We start from the raw sequence: 18,850 nt of genomic DNA, 5'->3' as shown, positions 1-18,850 counted from the left end.
AGATCTACCACACACAAAGTCCATGCAGTTAATATGCACATTATTTTTTCATATTTTTTAGTTCATATCAGCACAGAGTAAGACAATTTCAAAACAAATACTTTGTAGACATTAAAAAAAAGCATACATAGATTATGGCATTAGACTAAACTTGTCTAATTTTCTTGCTTGTTAAAGCCACGCTTACACTCTCAGTTGGGAAACAAACTGTAAGATCTGAACTGTTTTCTGTTAGGACCCTGAGCACTACTAAGTGCACTACATATTAATCTAACAACGCTGTTGATACAGTGCTTCTTCAATAACATTAGACACAGATTCAGCCTTCTTGAAATACAGCCTTTTTCCTTTTAGGTTTCTCACTAATTATTTGGTATATATATACACTGCATATTCGGCTTATCAAAATGCATTGGGGGGGGAAAAGTCTTTAAAACCTTATGAAGCTTTTCAATGTCTAAAAATTGCATTTTCTTGTCCCTGACCTCTACTGCCTTTTCCCATTTACCATCCAATACCAACAGAATGTTGAAGTCCATTTAACTTTAAGGAGGAATGAAATTCAGACTCAAATGCAGGCAAGAAGTACAGTACTGCAAGCTTTTGTCTTCTCTCCCGTATCTCAGCCCTCTCTAGAGTTACAGGAGTATCCAGTGAAGCCTCCGAGAACACCATCTACCTAAAAGTAGAGGTCAACAAGAAAACCACCACGCAAGTACTTCCCTGATGCAACACTCTCTGTCAAAAATCCATTACTCACTGGACCTTTGGCAAGCACTCTGGGAAAGCAGCCTTGCCTTTCAAATGAATGGAAGGTAGTCAAAAATAAGAAGCTTGCCCTTCGAGAGAGGTTATTAAAATCACTGCATACAGTAGCAGGTGCAGAAGTATCCTCAAATCCAGGATTCAAATTAAAAACTTTGCTGACATTACCCCAGAGGCAATATTCTGTTAAAAAATACCAAACCCCCCCCCCCACTTTCCTAAGCATGAAGCCCCGCCGTATAACTTGCAAGTATATACAGAAAAGTTTATGATTATTAAATGTAAATGCAAACCAAGGTTTTGCCAATCCTCCTACAGTTTCAGTAGCCCCATATGTAGTAGAAAAGCTGTACAAGTAAGGACAGTTTTAAGTATGAAGACTGTTTTTACTTAACTCCTTTACAGAAGGTCGGGCAGTGAACACAGTAAGAAGAATATCAAAAGGCAGCTGAATTTTAAATCCAGACCTCTGCATTACAGATACTGACATATAGCCCCATCCATAAATCCACATTATAAACTAATTTAGGTGGGAAACTTTGTCTTTCGTTGTTCCAGTATGACACCTGTGCTCTGTGGATGGTAGGAGATATAATTCTAACCTGCAGCTTCGATTTAATAATGGCAAGTTCTTCATTTCCTCTTCAGATAAAATAGCTTTTCTTTCTCCCTGGAGGTTACCTCTTCCCTTCTCTTTTTTTTAATATTTATACATATACATGCACATTTACATGTGTAGATATGCATGCATACACACACATAATATACATATATTTTTTATATAATATTTATGTATTTTAAACAGGCCAGTCATCACCCCTTCTTTAAGAAGCTTGAGATCAGCTAGCTTCTGAGTCTGTGTTTAAGTGATAAGATCTCGCATCCTTCAATAAAACCTCCCTAATCCTTTCTTCTGTTCCTCCATTTGGTTGGGGTGACCAGAATTGCACTCAGAAACTCTTAGGAGGGCCCCATCTATGCCTGTGCGTCCCCCTCACCTTTGTGCAAAAAGCACGAAGAGAGACTGGGCACCACAGCGGCACTCGCTGAGCAATTCTCTATTTTCACCTCTTAGGGGGCCCTTGCTCCCAGCGGACGCGGGCAGGGCTGCCAGCACGGGCAGTGCTACACAGGATGAATCCCCGCAGTGGCTGCCAGGTATCCTGCCTCCACCTCCCCAGACCAGGGTTATGTGGCCCTGGCACAGCACGCTGTCCCCGGGCAGGCTGCACACAGCCTGGGAAAGCTCCGGGACATGCAATGGAGCTACAACCAGCAGCAAAGCAGCAGGGGAAGGTTAATACTCAGTTACAGAAGTGTATTGCTGCATTAAAAGTTAGTTCTACTCAGAAGTTTTAAAAAAAATTAAAAATTAAATAAAAACATTAGGACAACATTGTTAAAACTTCTGTTCAAGGTGCTGTTGTGACCTATAACAAGCCCACTGTCAGGATACAAAAGAGGACTTTACTTCAGGTCATCTGTAAAATAAATCCACAGAACCTCGGCACTGAAAAAAGTTACTGTACACCAGGTTTCAGCCAAACATGAGTTGACTTCCTGAAACTATGATTCCCTTGAAGGCAAGCTTTTAATAAGAATGGCATTATTTCGAAGACAGATGCTTTTTTTACGCAGAGAAGCTGAAGATACACCACTGATTTTCCCAGCACTCTTCAAAAGGTCAGGTAAGAGGTGCTGGAAGCCACACCACAGAAGAGGTTATGTACCTGCTCTCAGCCACTAACACTGGGGCACGGAGCCAGGCGTGGGACCATCCCTCCTCCCCATCCATCACATTCGGTTCTTCCCCAGAAGCCTCCACCCTCTCCTGGAGGCCCCTGCCGCAGACACCTCACCAGCCCAAACAACGGGTGCAAGCCAACACTAACCCAGCCACAGGATATATCAACACCCAAGCAGATTATTAGCCAAAGACAAGTTATCCACTTAAGTAACCTTTGAGCAACTAGGACATCTGAAGAGAAAAGTTGGCTTGATTACAAAGATTACTGGTTTTAAGGTCAATAATATTAAGTAGGCTTGCTGATCTTAAATGTCAGCTTTGAACACATCCCAATTTCCCAAATTATACAAACATGGTGTTCAAACTCAAGCACATCCCAAATGCTACAGAAAAAAGTATGCCTTTGGAAATAAGTTCTATCTTCTGTCTCTCTACCTAATATTAGAAATTATCCTACGGTATGCTAAAGAAGTAGACATGGAAAAAACACTAGCTCGTGATTTGTCCTACATACAGGTGAGTCTTAAAAACTTGCAAGTGACACCCACAGTTAAAGCACTGCACATAACCAAAGTGAGTAATTTTTTGATTTGTGCATTCCAATACGAAAATGATGAATTAGACTACTTAAACCCAGAAAACCTGTTTATAATAATAGCTTATATTAACCCGTTTAATTTTTTTGTAGATAAATAGAGTAAAAGTACTTCTGTTGCATTTAACTTTCATAATTTGACCTATGCAACATCCAAGGTGTAAACCTCGCATTTTCTGTTCCTAACACACAAAATCATTTGAACTGCAGAAATAACCACCTCGTACTATGATCTGTGAACCAAGTAAACTTGCTTTTTGACAGACAGCACAGGCTTGCTGAAGAGGTTTGGTGTTTATTCATCAGCTCACTGGATGCCAGCTCAGGTTTGGCATGTGTACTTGCAGGACCTGCCTTCTTGACCAAGTTTTACTGGAGATACTTAACTGACTTCTGAGCTCAGCCCTGCGTCCTTTTCCCTGTGTCTTAACACTACATGGGTAGATGCCGAGTCCCATATCTTCCCAAATTTAAAATGCAGCAGCATAGCAGGAATAGGCATGGTTCATCAGCCTAGCCATACTGGAGCATCCGAGACTGGAGCCTACAGCAGTTTTATGACTGTGGGTACCCAAAGAGCTCAGGCAATGCTTACTTGTGTAGCAAAAGATCAATTGTTGAGGGACAGGGGGGAAAGCTTTATTTCAGAACCAAAATACATCATCATATGGTTGTCCCGGTTTCAGCTGGGATAGAGCTGATTTTCTTCCTAGTAGCTGGCATAGTGCTGTGTTTTGGATTTAGTAGAACAATGTTGATAACACACTGATGTTTTAGTTGTTGCTAAGTACTGCTTATGCTAGTCAAGGACTTTTCAGCTTCCCATGCTCTGCCAGGTGCACAAGAAACTGGGAGGGAGCACAGCCAGAATAGTTGATCCGAACTGCCCAAAGGGCTATTCCATACCACGTGACATCATGGGCAGTATAGAAACTGGGGGGGTGGGGGGGTGGTCAGGGAGCAGCAATCACTGCTCAGGAACTGTCAGGGTATCAGTTGGCAGGTGGTGAGCAATTGCATTGTGCATCACTTGCTTTGTATTATATAATTATCATTATTATATTGTTATTATCATCATTACCATTTTACTTTATTTCCATTATTAATCTGTTCTTATCTCAGCCCAGGAGTGTTTCTCACTCCTCCTCCTCCGATTCTCTCCCCCATCCCATCGGGGCAGGGGGAGTGAGCGAGCAGCTGCATGGTGCTGAGCTGCTGGCTGGGGCTAAACCACAACAATGGTTCAGCACAGAATTTACACAGTGCCCCATAATCTCTATCACCCTTAAAAGACTTTTTGCCTCCCCAGCTGACAATCACATGCATTTTAAAACAGCTCTAGAACTGCTTCACACCACCAGAAATTTACTGTCAGAAGTAGCTCTATGAGAACTATTCCCCAGGCTTTAAAAAAAGTGATGGTGCTATGTCATGCGCAAAAATCTACTGCTACAGTCTGCAAGAGCTTATAGACAGTGTCCTTGAATTTGAATGAAGGAGGAAAAAAAAAATTGGACCTAAGGAATAAAACATCTCTTTATTATTCCACCTAATTTTAAAGATAAATACCAGTATCAGCTAACACCCACCTAGTAAACATACAACTGTCAGCAAGACTCAGAAAAAAATTTTAGTGAAGATATTTCAAAACCACCAATTTGTTATATAGATCTAGATCTATATAATGACAAGATTAGATAAGAGATCTACAGGGAGGAATAAGTTACTGTAATTACTATTTGTTGACAGCTCTGGCTGAATGGACAGCTTCTACTTCTGGAACATGAACACCTTCCTCTGAAGCATAAATTTAGTTTACTCAGGTACAGAAGAATTAAAAAATGAACTGTCATTTGTTTCTCTTTTCCATCAACAACAAACAGCATTCAGTCCAAAGTACCACCTCAAGATCAGCATTGAAAAAAACCCACAGTGTTACACAGAGGTAGTTATGAAATTTTAAGACTGGGCAGATGTGAAAAAGCAGCAGCTCAACTTACAAGCTACACGGTATGCGTCATTTTAGTTTGTGATTTTTTTTTGTGAACGCTGACAGATTATCTCAAATACAACTGCATCCAAATTGCAGGATCCAGCCTATACCCAAATGCACCTACATCATCCACTAGTTGATGGAAAGGAGTCCTCCTGAAATTTTGAAATACCATTCAGTTGCTTTTCTTGCAGCAAAGACACCTGCTCATTTCCAGTGCCCTCTGCCCCCTCCTCACCAGGGACCAGGTATTTCCAGAGGTGGCTGCTTGTAGCACTCTTGGGTTTCTACCCCGATTCAAGGACATATCTTATCAGGCTGATTAATGCCTAACTACTGTCAACCTAGTCAAAAGATATAAATGCCACAGCAAAGGTTTCCCCATTGTTTCTTAAAGTGCATGTTACTTTAAAAAGCCAGCTTCATTCAGCTTCACAAGATCCCTCGGGAGAAGTGTAGTAAGAGGCAGAGGAGCCTTTTACTTTCCTAATGGCCACTGCCAGTTACCTGGAAAACACTGCCAGGTAACACCATACACTTAATAGTTTAAGTCAGCAATGACGTTAAGGACTTGATAGTCAGTCTGTCTCTAGTTTTTTATCTCTTAAGCCTAATTCTGTTCACACTGCCCTCTATGCAATTCAAAACACACCTTTTGGAGTTTACTACACAAACCCTGGACTCTTTCCCACATGCATGTAAGATTTTATTCACTTATGGGTAATGGGTGCAGCCACATTAGCCATGCCCTTGTCTTTTACAGAGCACGCTATTTGTGCAAGAACAACCTTCAAAATCCGCGCACTGTAACCACTGAAGATCGCACGTTATTTACCACGGAAGACTACTCCTAACTGCGCGGTGACTATTGCGAAGCAACGATCAGCCCTTCCACCACGATGAGACAGAGTGACACAAGTTATGCTCAGCTTCATCCACCTGCAGCAGGAATCAGAAGAGGGAGGAAGTGTGCCATTATCAGCAATTTCAGTCACTGACTGACACACTGCCTCTCTGTAAAGGGCAAGACTAACCCTGCTACACCAAGGAGAAAGCTCCCAGCTGCCCGTGCCGTGCCGCAAGACGCTGCAGGGAGCCGGGCAGAGCGGTGACCTCCAAAGGACCCACTGCTCTCCTTGCTGGCTCTTGGCTCCCGCTCCTCGGCATGCTGATCACTGCAACCGCACCGAGGGACACTGCGCCAAGCTCCGCAGACCTCAGGGCACTGCCTTAGAGGGAGAGCAAAAAGGAGGATTGGAGCCTGGCGAAAGCTTCCTGAGGCGTCTGGGCAGGCTGCAACCCGAAGCCACATTTGCAGTTTGCGTACCGCAGGCGGGTGCTGCGCGCTGCAGCCGTAATTGCTATAGAGCTCAGCAGCAGCTAAAAATCATGCCCTCCGCATGAGCTAACTGCATGATCGGCTACTGCTGGTTTCCGATCTGTGCCGGGCAGTAAGGATATGCCCCAGTAAGGCCAGTTCCCTTCCCAGATGACACGCAAGATGCGCAGCTAAGCAGCAGGGACTGCAGCCTGCCCCTACCTGAGCACCGTGCCAGCACAGCAGGGGCTCTGCACAAACACTGTGCACCCTCCAGCAGCTTGACTTTGGCTACAGCTATTGTGGTCCCCAATCTGAGCGTCCCCCCACAAAGCACAGCACTTAAAGCCCTCCAAAACGCTAAATGCTGCTACAGACCCTTACTTCTCCTAGCAGACACGAGCAAGCATTTGGTTCGCAGGTGAAATAAAGCTTCCAGCTTAACCCCTTCCAGAATAAATCTAGTTTACCTGCACCAAAAATACTCTACAAAGGGAACCTGCATGCAGTAAGTGGGGATGATTGGGGGATTTACAAAACCCTTCCATTGCCCTGAACCAAAATACTGATGTAGATGGGACATGGACAGAGCAATAGACAGGTTTGTTTCCCCTCACACACACAGCTACGTGATATGGATATTCAACACCCCCTGCCACATGCTACCTTTAAACCTGTGTTTTTCTAACTTTTCTTTAAAGAAAGTTTAAGGAAATCACAGGTGCAGACTCTGAGCAACTGCAAAACAGAGCTACCACATCCCCTAGAATTAAACAGCCATCCCATTACTGTTTAAAAGGCCTTGCCCTTTGTCTCCTCTTTGATTGTTTAATCATTACTCTCTGCCTTTTCTTTTTAAGATGTTACTTATTAGCAGAAAACTAAAGCTTTGCAGTTACGTGTAGCAATTCTGATCTGGTTAACAAACTACCTTTTTCCTTTTGCATCCACACCACCAAAAAACCACCCCAAACTCTCTCTGCTGACAAGGCAGCAGTGCCACTGCTGAGGTACCTGGCTCTTTTGTGTTGAGCAGGTATTTTGGACTTGAAAAACCAGCGCAGATTTTTTTCCAATACTTCTCTACCAGAAAAGGTGGACTAGGTTACTTAAAAGCAGTTTTGGAGAACATAAGAGACCTGAATGGCTTGTAATACTAGCTTAAGTTTGCCTGCTGAAGCTGTTACCTCCAGCCACATGCCCCCCTTTTCTGATGATCACCTCTGGGCAGGTACATCGCTTTCATTTACGAGATGGCTCCTGAAGCATCACCATTTCCAGCCCAGCACAGAAACATGAACCAGCTCTGCTTCTGGCTTACCTTAATGCACCAGGCTAAAAACTGCAGAAAATAAATTAGCAAAGGCTCCTGCTTTAGAGATGCAGCAATAGCTTAAAACAGTCACAGCACTAGCTATCCAATTTTAATCTGCCAGAGTAAAGTGACAGTTACGAATTTTATCTAACTGTTCAGTAAAAACAAACTGCCCAATAATTTACCTACAATACATACCACAGTGGATTATGCGTAACAGTTTAGGCATGGACAAATTATATGATACAAGATGAACACACTCACTTTGTCTCTCTCGCATTCAACCAAATCCCACACTTAGAACATTGTAAGAATGAATTGCCTGATAAAACTGAAGAGAAGGTAAATAATGTCTTAGTTCACAAATAATTACAGGGGTTCCCTCCCATAATAAGTATTTGCCAGCATGTACTCTACCTACAGGTCTATTTCAAGGTCACTGTCAGTCTGGTTGTATTAAACATCTTTCTTACTGTTCCACCTTCTTGCATCGTAAGATACTGTAACAGGTTAACATCTGTGGTTCCAGAGTAAATTTAGGAAGTACACGGAAATATATTCTCAAAAGGCTTGAAAAATATATTTATATATATTTGTACATACATATAACTATGTATACACACATCCTTATAGCAAAACACTGAAAGAAAACTGCCCCTTTCATATTCTTCCACTCCATTTTATAGCAAAGAAAGTATCTGCTTGTGAGAACAGTTAATTTTTTTACCCTAAAGACCAATCTACAGAGAGAAAAAATAGACAGTGTTGATGTAGTGCTCAAATTTATCATGCAAAGACATTTTTCTTCTTACAGAAGAAGATATCAGTTTGGAAAATGAGGAGCTGAAACTCAATCCAGCCGGCAAGGTTTTCCTGGAGAGAACAGGGCTGAACTTTTAGACAGCACAGGGCTACCTTTAGCCTGTGTTCTCAGGGTATCCGTGCAGCCTGACACTTCCTAAACACAAACACATTAATGTACACACAGGAAGAACCAGTCAGAAGCAGCACTCTTACAGTCATTCTCTGATGACACATTGGAGAAGAGACAACAGTGTATGTTGGGGTATAACCACCAGCATGTTCAGAGTGCGATGCAAGTGCCTGCTCTCACTCAGCTCAGATGCATTTTAAAGTTGAACAGGGGAGGAAAAAAAAGATGAGGCAATCAGCTCAGCACTCCACATCCTGCAGCCCAAATCAGAGAATTGTCTGATGTTTGCTCAGATGATGAAAAAAGGTACTGCTAAGTCAAGACGCTGCCAACAGTGCAAAAAATAAAACACCCACAAAACAAGAAACATCCAGCCTTCCACAACCAATTTTCAGGCTAAACCAGATGAAAAGTCGGGCTGGCAGTTTTCATGCAAAAAGCAAAGGCTGAACAAGGCATTTTTAGAAGCAAGTTTTTGAGCACTGCAGGAACACCTACCTATTTATCACCCAGCTAGAAGCATCCACTAGTAACTATCTCCAATTCAAGATTTATTTGTTTATGTATACATAAATAGAAGTGTAAATTACATGGTTTTCTGTGAAATTTTGTTCTGCCTGTCACTCACCATTGTGCTGCTGAACAGAGGCATTCTTGGATATCAGGTATCAAAGACCACAGAGTACACTAAAGTAGTCAGACTTAATGATTAATTTGTGCAACCAGGATTTCTAGAATCAATCTATCACTTTCAGTCTGAAGTTCAGTACCTGATGGCCAGTAAGCATACAGTAAAACTTCCTATCTGAGTACAGCAGTGGTGCCATTTATGTCACCTCACATCACCTCCATTTCTTGGCCTATACACAGTTTCTTCATGCTTATATACACCTAGTTTTAGAGACATTTTTACCTATCAAACCAAGGGAAGCAAACTCTCCATAAAAACACTAATACCATGAAATTAGATAGTATAACCTATCAGCGGGCTTCTTTAAGCATAGCCAGTATTCATCTGCTCTCCCTTCTTCCCATGTTAACCCACACTTGGTTAGAAGCTACAGATGTAACTTCTGAGATAGCATGCGCTGTTTTCTCCCTCAACTGTACCATTAAGCACCTTATTAAAAAGTAAAATACTTCCCGCAACCACAAAAGACTCATTTTGACAAGTTTGTGTCTGATAGTTCCCCTCACCACCACCCCAAGCTACTTCCAGTGACTTCAAGGGTGTATTTCAGCAAGCAACAAGAAAAGCCACTAGAACCTATTTGAAATCCACTGCTTAAAAACTGCCACTCATCATATGAGGGCAACCAGATACCACAGAAATTACCATAAAGCTCAGCAAACCTTACTTCTGGCAGAGGGCTGGCCGGTTTGGTTAGGATTCCTCCCACATAAACAACATTGGGTAGCGTAGGTCTTGGAAACTCCAGTGCTACATCAGTACAAAGCATCCACAGGCTGGATCCATGAACCAAGTCATACATGGACCGTTCCGGCAGAACCTTGTATTTCTGCATTATCCTTTCATACTTTGGCAGAACCAAAAAACTGACTCCAAATCTTGAAATAAGATAAACAACAGTATTTTTAATCCTCTCAAATAGGTTCATGTGATCTGTGAGCAGCGAGTTAAATTCTGGAACGTAAGACAGGGGAGCTGGAGCGCCCACTTCTGCTGGATACCAGAGGCCAGTGGAAAAGACGGCGTATTTAACCCCTAAAAGATGAGCTATAACAAATCCACACATCTCATTGGGATCTACCAGGAGCAGGTCAAATTTTTCCTGTTTCAGGGCATGCATGAGGTTTCGGTTGCCAACAATCATGTCGCAGTTCTTGGAATAGTGGTCCAGGATATCGAACAGTTCGAGGGCTGTCAGTCTCCCAGAGAAGATACTCCTCATCTTGGACTGGAGAAAATCATCCGAGGTGCTGCTGTTAAAGATCCCTGGGTAGCGCTGAAGTCTATAGTGATTAGATGGAGGAATCTCTCTGCCCTCAGAGAGGAGAAACACTGTCTGGTGACCTTGATCATGCAAGGCTGAGGCCAGAGTCTTGAAAATATAAAGATGGCTTTCAAACATAATTGGCGGCACAACAACGATTTTGGCAGCCCTCGCTATCCCGACAGCACTCCACAGGAGAATGAAAGCTGGAGCGTACGGCTTCATAGCTGAAATGAGAAATAGAAGCATTACATCAACAGAAAACAGGTTTGTATGCTACCTGGGAATTTAAAAAAGAAGTTATTATGTGGCTGCCCCACGAAAGCTAATCACAACTCCCTATTTCGAAGACATCTTTGCAGTGGTCATGGAGAACAAGAGAGCCACTCAGCTTCAGAGTGCATTTGTTAGTGCCCATTTTCCAGCGAGATCTGCCTTTTCCCCTCCCTTTCCATCTGGCCTTAAGGGTAGACGAGAGACTTCTTCCAACACAGATACTGATATGGCACCTGCATTAAACAGCAGGAAAACCAACCAAGACAATGGGGTCGGTACCCTCCACAGAGATACCATGTGCACCGCTTCCAAATTCTATATGCCATCCAACAGCTGTAAGATCTTGAAGTCAGCTCTGAAAGCTAGATCCTGCTATGTTTGGGATTATATTTAAAAGCACAATTGCATTACTGTCATTGTAACATATTAAGTGAATAATAAAGATGCTAAGTTCAAAGACCCAAAAGCTAAAATCCTGTATTTATTCACACGAGACCCAAAGGATGCAGTGCTGATTTTCAGTGCATAGGATATTAGATGACTTTCATAAATACAATTCAGTCTTGTCCCCTCAACTGGAACGTCTAATATGTCCATTTTAATTTTGTAGTTTGAGCGTGCCACACTTCACACTACTGTTAACATGGTTATGAGCATTTCTACTGCAAGGTCTTGTCTGATAGTCACCTACAGCTTTCAAGCTGTCCTCCTCCGAGTTGCAACTCTCTATTCTGATTTAAGGATAACATTTTCTGCTGTTCTATTTTCATATAAACCAATGGGAACAGAGAAGAATTTTTTCCCCCCCTCCTAAAAGGACAGGCAAATTCATGCACTGTTTTTCTTTAGTATCAACACTGATCAGACACATGGGGGTAGAAAGTCAAAATCTGGTAGGAAGATGCTACCGTCAAGTAAGAACCAACTTAACTACTTTGAGCTTTCAAAAATGACACTTTGTGTATGGGAACAATTGAAATAATGGGAGTTAGTACTACATACATGAACATCACAACTTCCACTGAAGTGCTTTTAGAAGTACTTGATTCTGAACCTACTTAAATCAGCACTCGAGCACAAACTCTAACCTATGCTGAAAACCCCACTGCCGTCCTAAACACACACTGTCCCTGGCAGTAGCAGGCTGCCAGGGAAAGAGAAAACACTTTTCTCCCCCCATGTTTTGGTGAGCACAGCCTGTAAAACACACACTGTGTCAAATGAAAGCAAAGTGCATTAGAAGCATGGAGGGGGCATGTCAGAAAACTCCTCAGTCACTTCAACCCTACCAGGACAGAGAAACAAGTGCAAGCCAAACCAAACAATCTGCTCTTTTCTCATGCCAAACCAATCCACATGGAAACCCAAGTCTGTTGCAGTGTCCTTTATAAAGGAGCACAACAGAAACAGATAACACTGCTATTCACTCCTTGTTATCTCCTTACAGGACAGTCTTAGCCCTCCTACAACAGGTTGCTCATAAAAAAAATTATAAATTTTTTTTTATGTTACATGGGTTATCAGATCACCAGAGCATCTCATATTTGTATTGCTACTACATAATATTGAGCTTTCTGAATGGTGCCCCAGTTTTCTCCTACTCCAGCTTCTGCAAGCAGCTTGAGTTTGAAACACATATAAGTGCGCACCAAGCCCAAGTAAAGCTGGAAAATCACCACAAGGTACATTGACTATTTAAATCAAGTTTCTCATGTGAAAAGTCTTCTTACTGGATTTGAAGCCTCCCCCACACTTGTCCTCACAAAGTGTTAGCCATTGCCTAGGAAACCACTGACCATCACTTACAGAACTCTACCAGTTTTCAATTATTTATCACCAGCAGTAGTGTGCACACAAACACACACATGTATGCACAAAAAAGTTCATTCGGGCAGACACTTTTTTTTATGGGTTTTGGTTTTTTCTTTCCCAATACAAAGCCCACAGCACAAAGATGCACAGCAAAACCTTATGGTACCCACAAGCAAGAAGTGAGGAACTGAAACACAGAGAATTTCTTGAGATCTCCACACCACCATCACATTCATAGCCCGACACAGCATTCTGGGAAGTACTCAGAGGCTTTGCTGTTTCTAGGCACAAAGCTCAATTTTACAGAGATAACGCTTCAGGGGAAGAGGGAAGAAATTACTTGCTGCAAGTATTACCAGCAGCATCTGAGATCTTCACTATACTGCACCATTGTCTGACATCAGGACACACAGGTTTGTTTTTTAAGCTGCTTCAATTAGGGTGTTGGATATTACCCTAAAACATCTCCTCCAGCAAGTAGTGGTAGTTAAATTGAACTGCAATCCTGTTCACTCTCCAATGAAGTTGGAAAAAGCATTCTTACTACACGAGAAACAGCTTACCTCCCAGCACAAAGACCTGACCTGCTGGAAAGTTTAAGGTATTAAATTGCCTTTTTAGTTTAGGCCTTTGTTTTCACTGGAGGCTTTCTAGAAAACCGCAGCACCCCACAGAGCTCAGCTGCCCTCCCAGCAGCTCTTGTTTGAAGGACATGCCAGTACCGAGCCCCGCTCATCATCCCGCTTCACACCCATCCATAAAACTCACAGGTTTCAAGCTGCAGCAGACGGTTGTGCAAGTGCAGAAATACACAGGCTTGGCGTAGCATTCAATATTAGTACCAGCAAGCCATGCTCAGCTATCTTCAACAGGGCCCCACTGCAGGATAACACTGCAGTGTTAAGTAAATATCCAAGAAAAATGATTATTCAAACTTGGAAAAAACCCATTATTTATTACATCTCCCCATGCTATAAGCATTCCCACGGTATTAAGTTACTGCTCCTGTCAACAATAGCGGTATTACAAAACCGTGGAGGTGTAGGATTGGGAAACTCAAACAGTTAATATTTCTATCAGCGGTATAAATCAAAGGTACCAGGAGCCTAAGGGCTAGTCATGATCCAGGCATTGCCAGATGCAGGCATGCTAGCTGTACTTTGATCTCCTGACCCGATACAGCCCTGGAGCACAGAGCAGGAAGATACAATCCTTAGCCCTAAGGCGTATTTTCCACAGCTGGGGTTACACACTTGTCACCAAAAGCCATGGAAACTACAGCTGTACTTCCCTGGGATGATGACAGTACTGCCCTACCACTTCCTATCCTCACCCTCACTGAGCAGCAATGCTTTCAATGGGAATCACATTGCACATTTTACTCTTTACGAAGGTTCTATAACACACTACCTACCTAACATGAAAACCTGTCAATATGACTACAAGCAATTTACCAAACATGAGTTTTTCTCCTCTTGAGGTGTATCAGTGTCAAGAGATGACACACCATGCTTCCCCAGGAGTCTGTAGCTTTCAGTATCTTCAGAACTGATGAAAAAATAATCATTTCTCAAAAATGTATTATGCAACTCCCTTTTTCAATGCAAGCATCTTCCACAGGGACAGGAAAATGTATGTACAGGACCTGCCAAGCCATAGAGATGTTAAACACACGATGCTATTAGAGAAATGCCGATTAAGTGACATTTTTACTGGGAAAAATGGCATTGACCTTATATTGAACTTTTGGCAGGAACCTGCAGGATGAAACCTCATCATTTCATCCCATGGCCAGACAGAAGCAGGGAGCTTGGAAGGTTTGTATTTAGCAGGAATGAGGGCAATATATATAACAGCACTTTGTAAGCCAGTTTAGCACAAGCATATCTCCCATTTGGCAGACTGGGAGGGGGGAAGAGGTAGGCGCTCGGTGCCATCAGCACAGCAACAACATGCAACTACGCAAGCTCAGCTCCAGGCTCAGCCCTGGATGCCACTTCGCTCCGACCATCCTCAGCAATGAGCTCCTGCAGCACATCAGGTATTTCCACCAAGAGAGGGAGAGCTGCGGAAGCTTGCCTATTTCAATGGGAATTTCTGATTCGGCTCATCTCCAAAAACAGTGAGCAGCACCTAAGCAGAGGAGGCTTTCCAAGGGTCAGGAAAACTATGAGGTGGTGCTCAGCTGGAAGCCAGCTAATCAAAACCAGAGCACAAGGACTCTTCCCACTAACTTCCAGCCATACTCCAGCCATGAACTCCCAGAATAAATCACTTGCCAAGATAAATAGAAAGGACCAGCATCCAACACAACCAGCTGTTTCCAAATACCAGGAGCATGAAAAAGAATTGTCAAGTGTCCTGACAGAAAAAGAGGAAAGAAAACCCAAAGCCAGAGGATAACACTTTTCTCCAAGATAGTTGTTAATACAAAACCATTTTCTACCTCTGTCTTAAGTCCTTCTGCTTAGGATTTGTCCCCCTTAAATAAGATTGTTTTGCTGTCTGAGCTAGTATATAACATCCTTTTATAATAGACAGTGAAAAGAAAAATCCAACTTTTCTAAAATTAAAAAAAAACCACACACAGCACCCCACAAAATTATCACCAAATTGAAGCCATTACTACTTTCAGCCAAAAAGCCCTAAAAGCAATGGTATAGAGCAAAAAAAAAAAAAAAAAAGATGCAGAGTGGCTTTATGAGTGAAACCAACTGCCAACTGTAAAGAGTTCACCCATTAGACTGCAGCAAGGAAAAGTTAAATATTGAAGAAATACCAAGAGGTTAAACATTAAACCTATTCCAACAGCTTCTCATAAAGTTAGCTACCTACATGTGGTTTTTTTCAAATGAAACAGAAAGTACGAGTTTTGAAGTGTGTTACAGAAAACGAAGCACATCCACAGAAGACTGCTGGAGGGATGTTTTCAGCTGACCAAAACAGTTCCAAATACTGCTTTTGCTTTTTTCTTAAGCAGCATTTTTCCATTCACCCAGAAAGATCAAGCAGGATCTAGAACAAGAAGTGTGACTATACAGAAATTGGTGACTTTAAGAGGAAAAAATAAGGGGGAGCACCCTTCCCCTGTATTGTTCACAAAGGCCTGATACTTGGAAATTGGGCAATGTGGAAACTGAATGGCATTTATGTTTATATAAATTATATGGAAAAAGTCTTAATGTTTAAATTCATATTTTAAAACTGAACTAATACTACAGTTACATTTCAATCTTAAAAATGGTTTCAAAATTATTCCAATTAATAATTTATATAACAGTCAATTACAGTACTGGAATACATACCAAAGATTAGATTTCCTGCCAATCCTTAATAGTCTGCTAATCATTCTGTAATTAAAACTTACAGGCATATTTGGGGTTATTTTTCTGCTTTATACCACTGGCTGCCTACCTACTATTTCTGAATCTCACAGAAATAACCATTTTCAAGCCAGCAATAGCATTGTCAGTATTTTCCTCCATTGCAGTGAGATCTAGAAGAAAAAGAGGCTCTCAAGCACCTCTGTATTCAGCACAGCTTGAACTCAAACTGCATAAGTATTTATCACTACTCAAAAAAGTAAACAGTTCTTATGCACTTACACATACCGTAACAATATGAAGAGTCTCCTTTTTATTCACTAGTAACACATAACACTCCTGACTCCTAAAGCAGCGAATGAAGTTTTACAGAGATTGAGTTCAGCGATGCTATTAGCTTTTGCAAGTTCTTCCCTTCCTTTCAGCCTTTCTTAGGATTTCCTGAGGTTTATTGAGTTTACCTGGGCAGTTTGGTCAGAAGACCAGGACCCCTGCCTAGAAAGGCACCCTTCATACTAAACAGCAGCGCTGCACTGGCAGCAAAGGAGCAATCTTTATAGCTGAGCACTCTCACCTTACCAAAAGAGCTCAAATTACTCATTACAATTTAACAGATACCAATACACATTAAAAGGAGCAGGCTCATCAACTACACTTCCACCTCTGCAAACCCAAGTACAGATGCTAATTAGCACTGAAATGACTATGCCCAAACACAAAGTTAATGATGCGCATCATGGGAGTATAATTATCAAAAAGGGGGGGAAATTTGAGATTTGTATGCATTTCAGCAAACCGTGGGTACTGCAAACTGCCACCAGAGTGCTGGTAACGTGCAGGTTTATTACTTAGTCTTGCTCACAGTATTGTCCTCTGTCTTTACTATCAGTTCATTACACAAAACTCAGTATTTTAGAAGGGAGAATACAAACCCTGCTTTTAAAGCTGTAAACTCTCCAAAACTTCACATTAGCTATCTGAGCCAATTGGGACAAAAGGCAGAAAAACAGAAAACTTTTTAGGACAAAAAAAAAAGGTATATTTTATCAGCAGCTAAACTTTTCTTAAAGTTGCAAATCTGATGCAGTTTCCACATAGGGAGAGTGGATCTTGACCAGTTACGTACTGCAACTGTCCATGGCAGGCTCCAGGCCAGGCTGCTGCAGAGCCGGTTGCTTTTCTTTCACCAAGTCAAACTCAACATCAGTTATCCCACATGCTCTTATCTCCATCTGAGGTCAAAAACCAGAACCATAAGCAGTGCAGCATCACCTCAGCAGCTAATCCCACCTCACCATGCCTAAGAGCAGCATTTACCACAGGTAAACATATAGTGCATTTGTTTCTTTTAAGGTAGTATGTACTGCAACTGTAAGAAAAGACACAGTCAAAAGTATAATATGAAAAATGCTGAGCTAAGTTGTGACTGAAAGACCACTGGCTACTGAGAGCACTACAAACTCCCTCTGAAAAGCACATAAGCAGCTACTGGCTATGGTTTACTACTGCTCTTAATAAAAGGAAACATTAAAGAGGAGAAAGAAATGAGCATGGATCTCAGATTGTTACCTGATGCATTACCTGTGTTACTCGATTTATTGAAGCTCCGGTTCTGCCCTGCCTACTCAAAATCCCATTGACACTAACTTATTTTATGTGCAAATCTGCTTTCGCTGTTATTAAACACAGTTTTACAGATAATCATGGTATCCAACCTTCACAGGTTTGTAAACATTTCAGTTAAACAAATACAGAACCAAGCCTTACAATGCTAGTTACAGGGCCTTTGGTCATGCAACTAAGCAAAGCATTTTATCAAGCCTAAGATAGCAAGGAATGACTAATAAAAAGCACTTACAGCTAAGTATAAAGCTGAAAGAGGAAAAAAGTTATTCCAAGACAAATTAAATGTTCTCTAACACTGCTTACAGGAAGATTCAGTGATAAAAATACAGCTAAGATTTGGTTTGGGTGCACATAGCAGCTACATGCAAGCAGCTGATATTAAAGACAAAAATATATACATACAAGCATGAATGCAGTGCATTCATTAAGTGGGGAAGAGTGAGCAGAAAAAAGAAGAGGTCCATCTTTCCTTGTAACATCCTCCAAGACATCTCTTGAAACAATACAAATAATTTTTCAAGTCGCCATCAAAACATTTTCTTTAATGTTTAATACCAGTCCACACCAGTATTTTTTTGCCAAGCACCAGGGTAAGGAAGTGCTACCTATGTGAGGAAATGCACTGACCAAATTATGTATAACAGCAAATCTCAGAAGATGATCAAATTATCAGACACAGGAAGATTTTAATTAGTGGCATAACAGACAACAGTAAGAAAGACCATGTTCTTCAAGCTAAAAGTACAACTCAACTCTTAAACCCTTTAAGCCGGCAATTGTAAAATATGTTCTTAAACTATAATACTGCTCGCTGTACTGTACATATTCCATAGGTAATAGGAAATACTACTCCATAATCCTTTAGGAGCATTAAAGTAAATCAAGCCCATAAGCCAACTTCAGGCAGCAAACTGCAGTTTAAGATTAGGCAGCAATTGCTACCAAGCAACCCATATGCTGTAAAACAGACGAAAGCATCAGAAATGTGTGAATGCACAGAGCCTTGGAGCAGCAAACCATTATATTATCCAGGAAGAAACTCTGATAACAGGTATTGCACAACCTTTGGATTTATATTCTCAAGTTTTTCCTATCATACATCTTGTTACTAATTGCTGAGGTAGCGCATGCTATGATTGCTATTTTGTGTTCCAATGTTTTAGGTAAGTGTTAAGATTTAGCTTGTAACTA

General features: G+C 41.6%; 1 protein-coding gene across 1 annotated transcript in view; it reads right to left on the bottom strand.

Moving 5' to 3' along the window:
* The window catches only part of UGT8 (UDP glycosyltransferase 8), a 28,049-nt gene extending 17,181 nt beyond the window's left edge, over positions 1–10,868 (bottom strand). Inside the window, exon 1 of the mRNA XM_075709310.1 lies at positions 10,026–10,868. Within this exon, the coding sequence (XP_075565425.1) occupies positions 10,026–10,847 (822 nt within the window). The 5' untranslated portion in view covers positions 10,848–10,868. The remainder of the gene's footprint in view (positions 1–10,025) is intronic.
* Between the last annotated feature and the right edge of the window lie 7,982 nt (positions 10,869–18,850).

This window comes from Pelecanus crispus, chromosome 4 (genome assembly GCF_030463565.1).
Source record: "Pelecanus crispus isolate bPelCri1 chromosome 4, bPelCri1.pri, whole genome shotgun sequence".
NCBI classification, from domain to species: Eukaryota; Metazoa; Chordata; class Aves; order Pelecaniformes; family Pelecanidae; genus Pelecanus; species Pelecanus crispus.
This window is presented reverse-complemented; position numbering and strand designations above follow the sequence as displayed.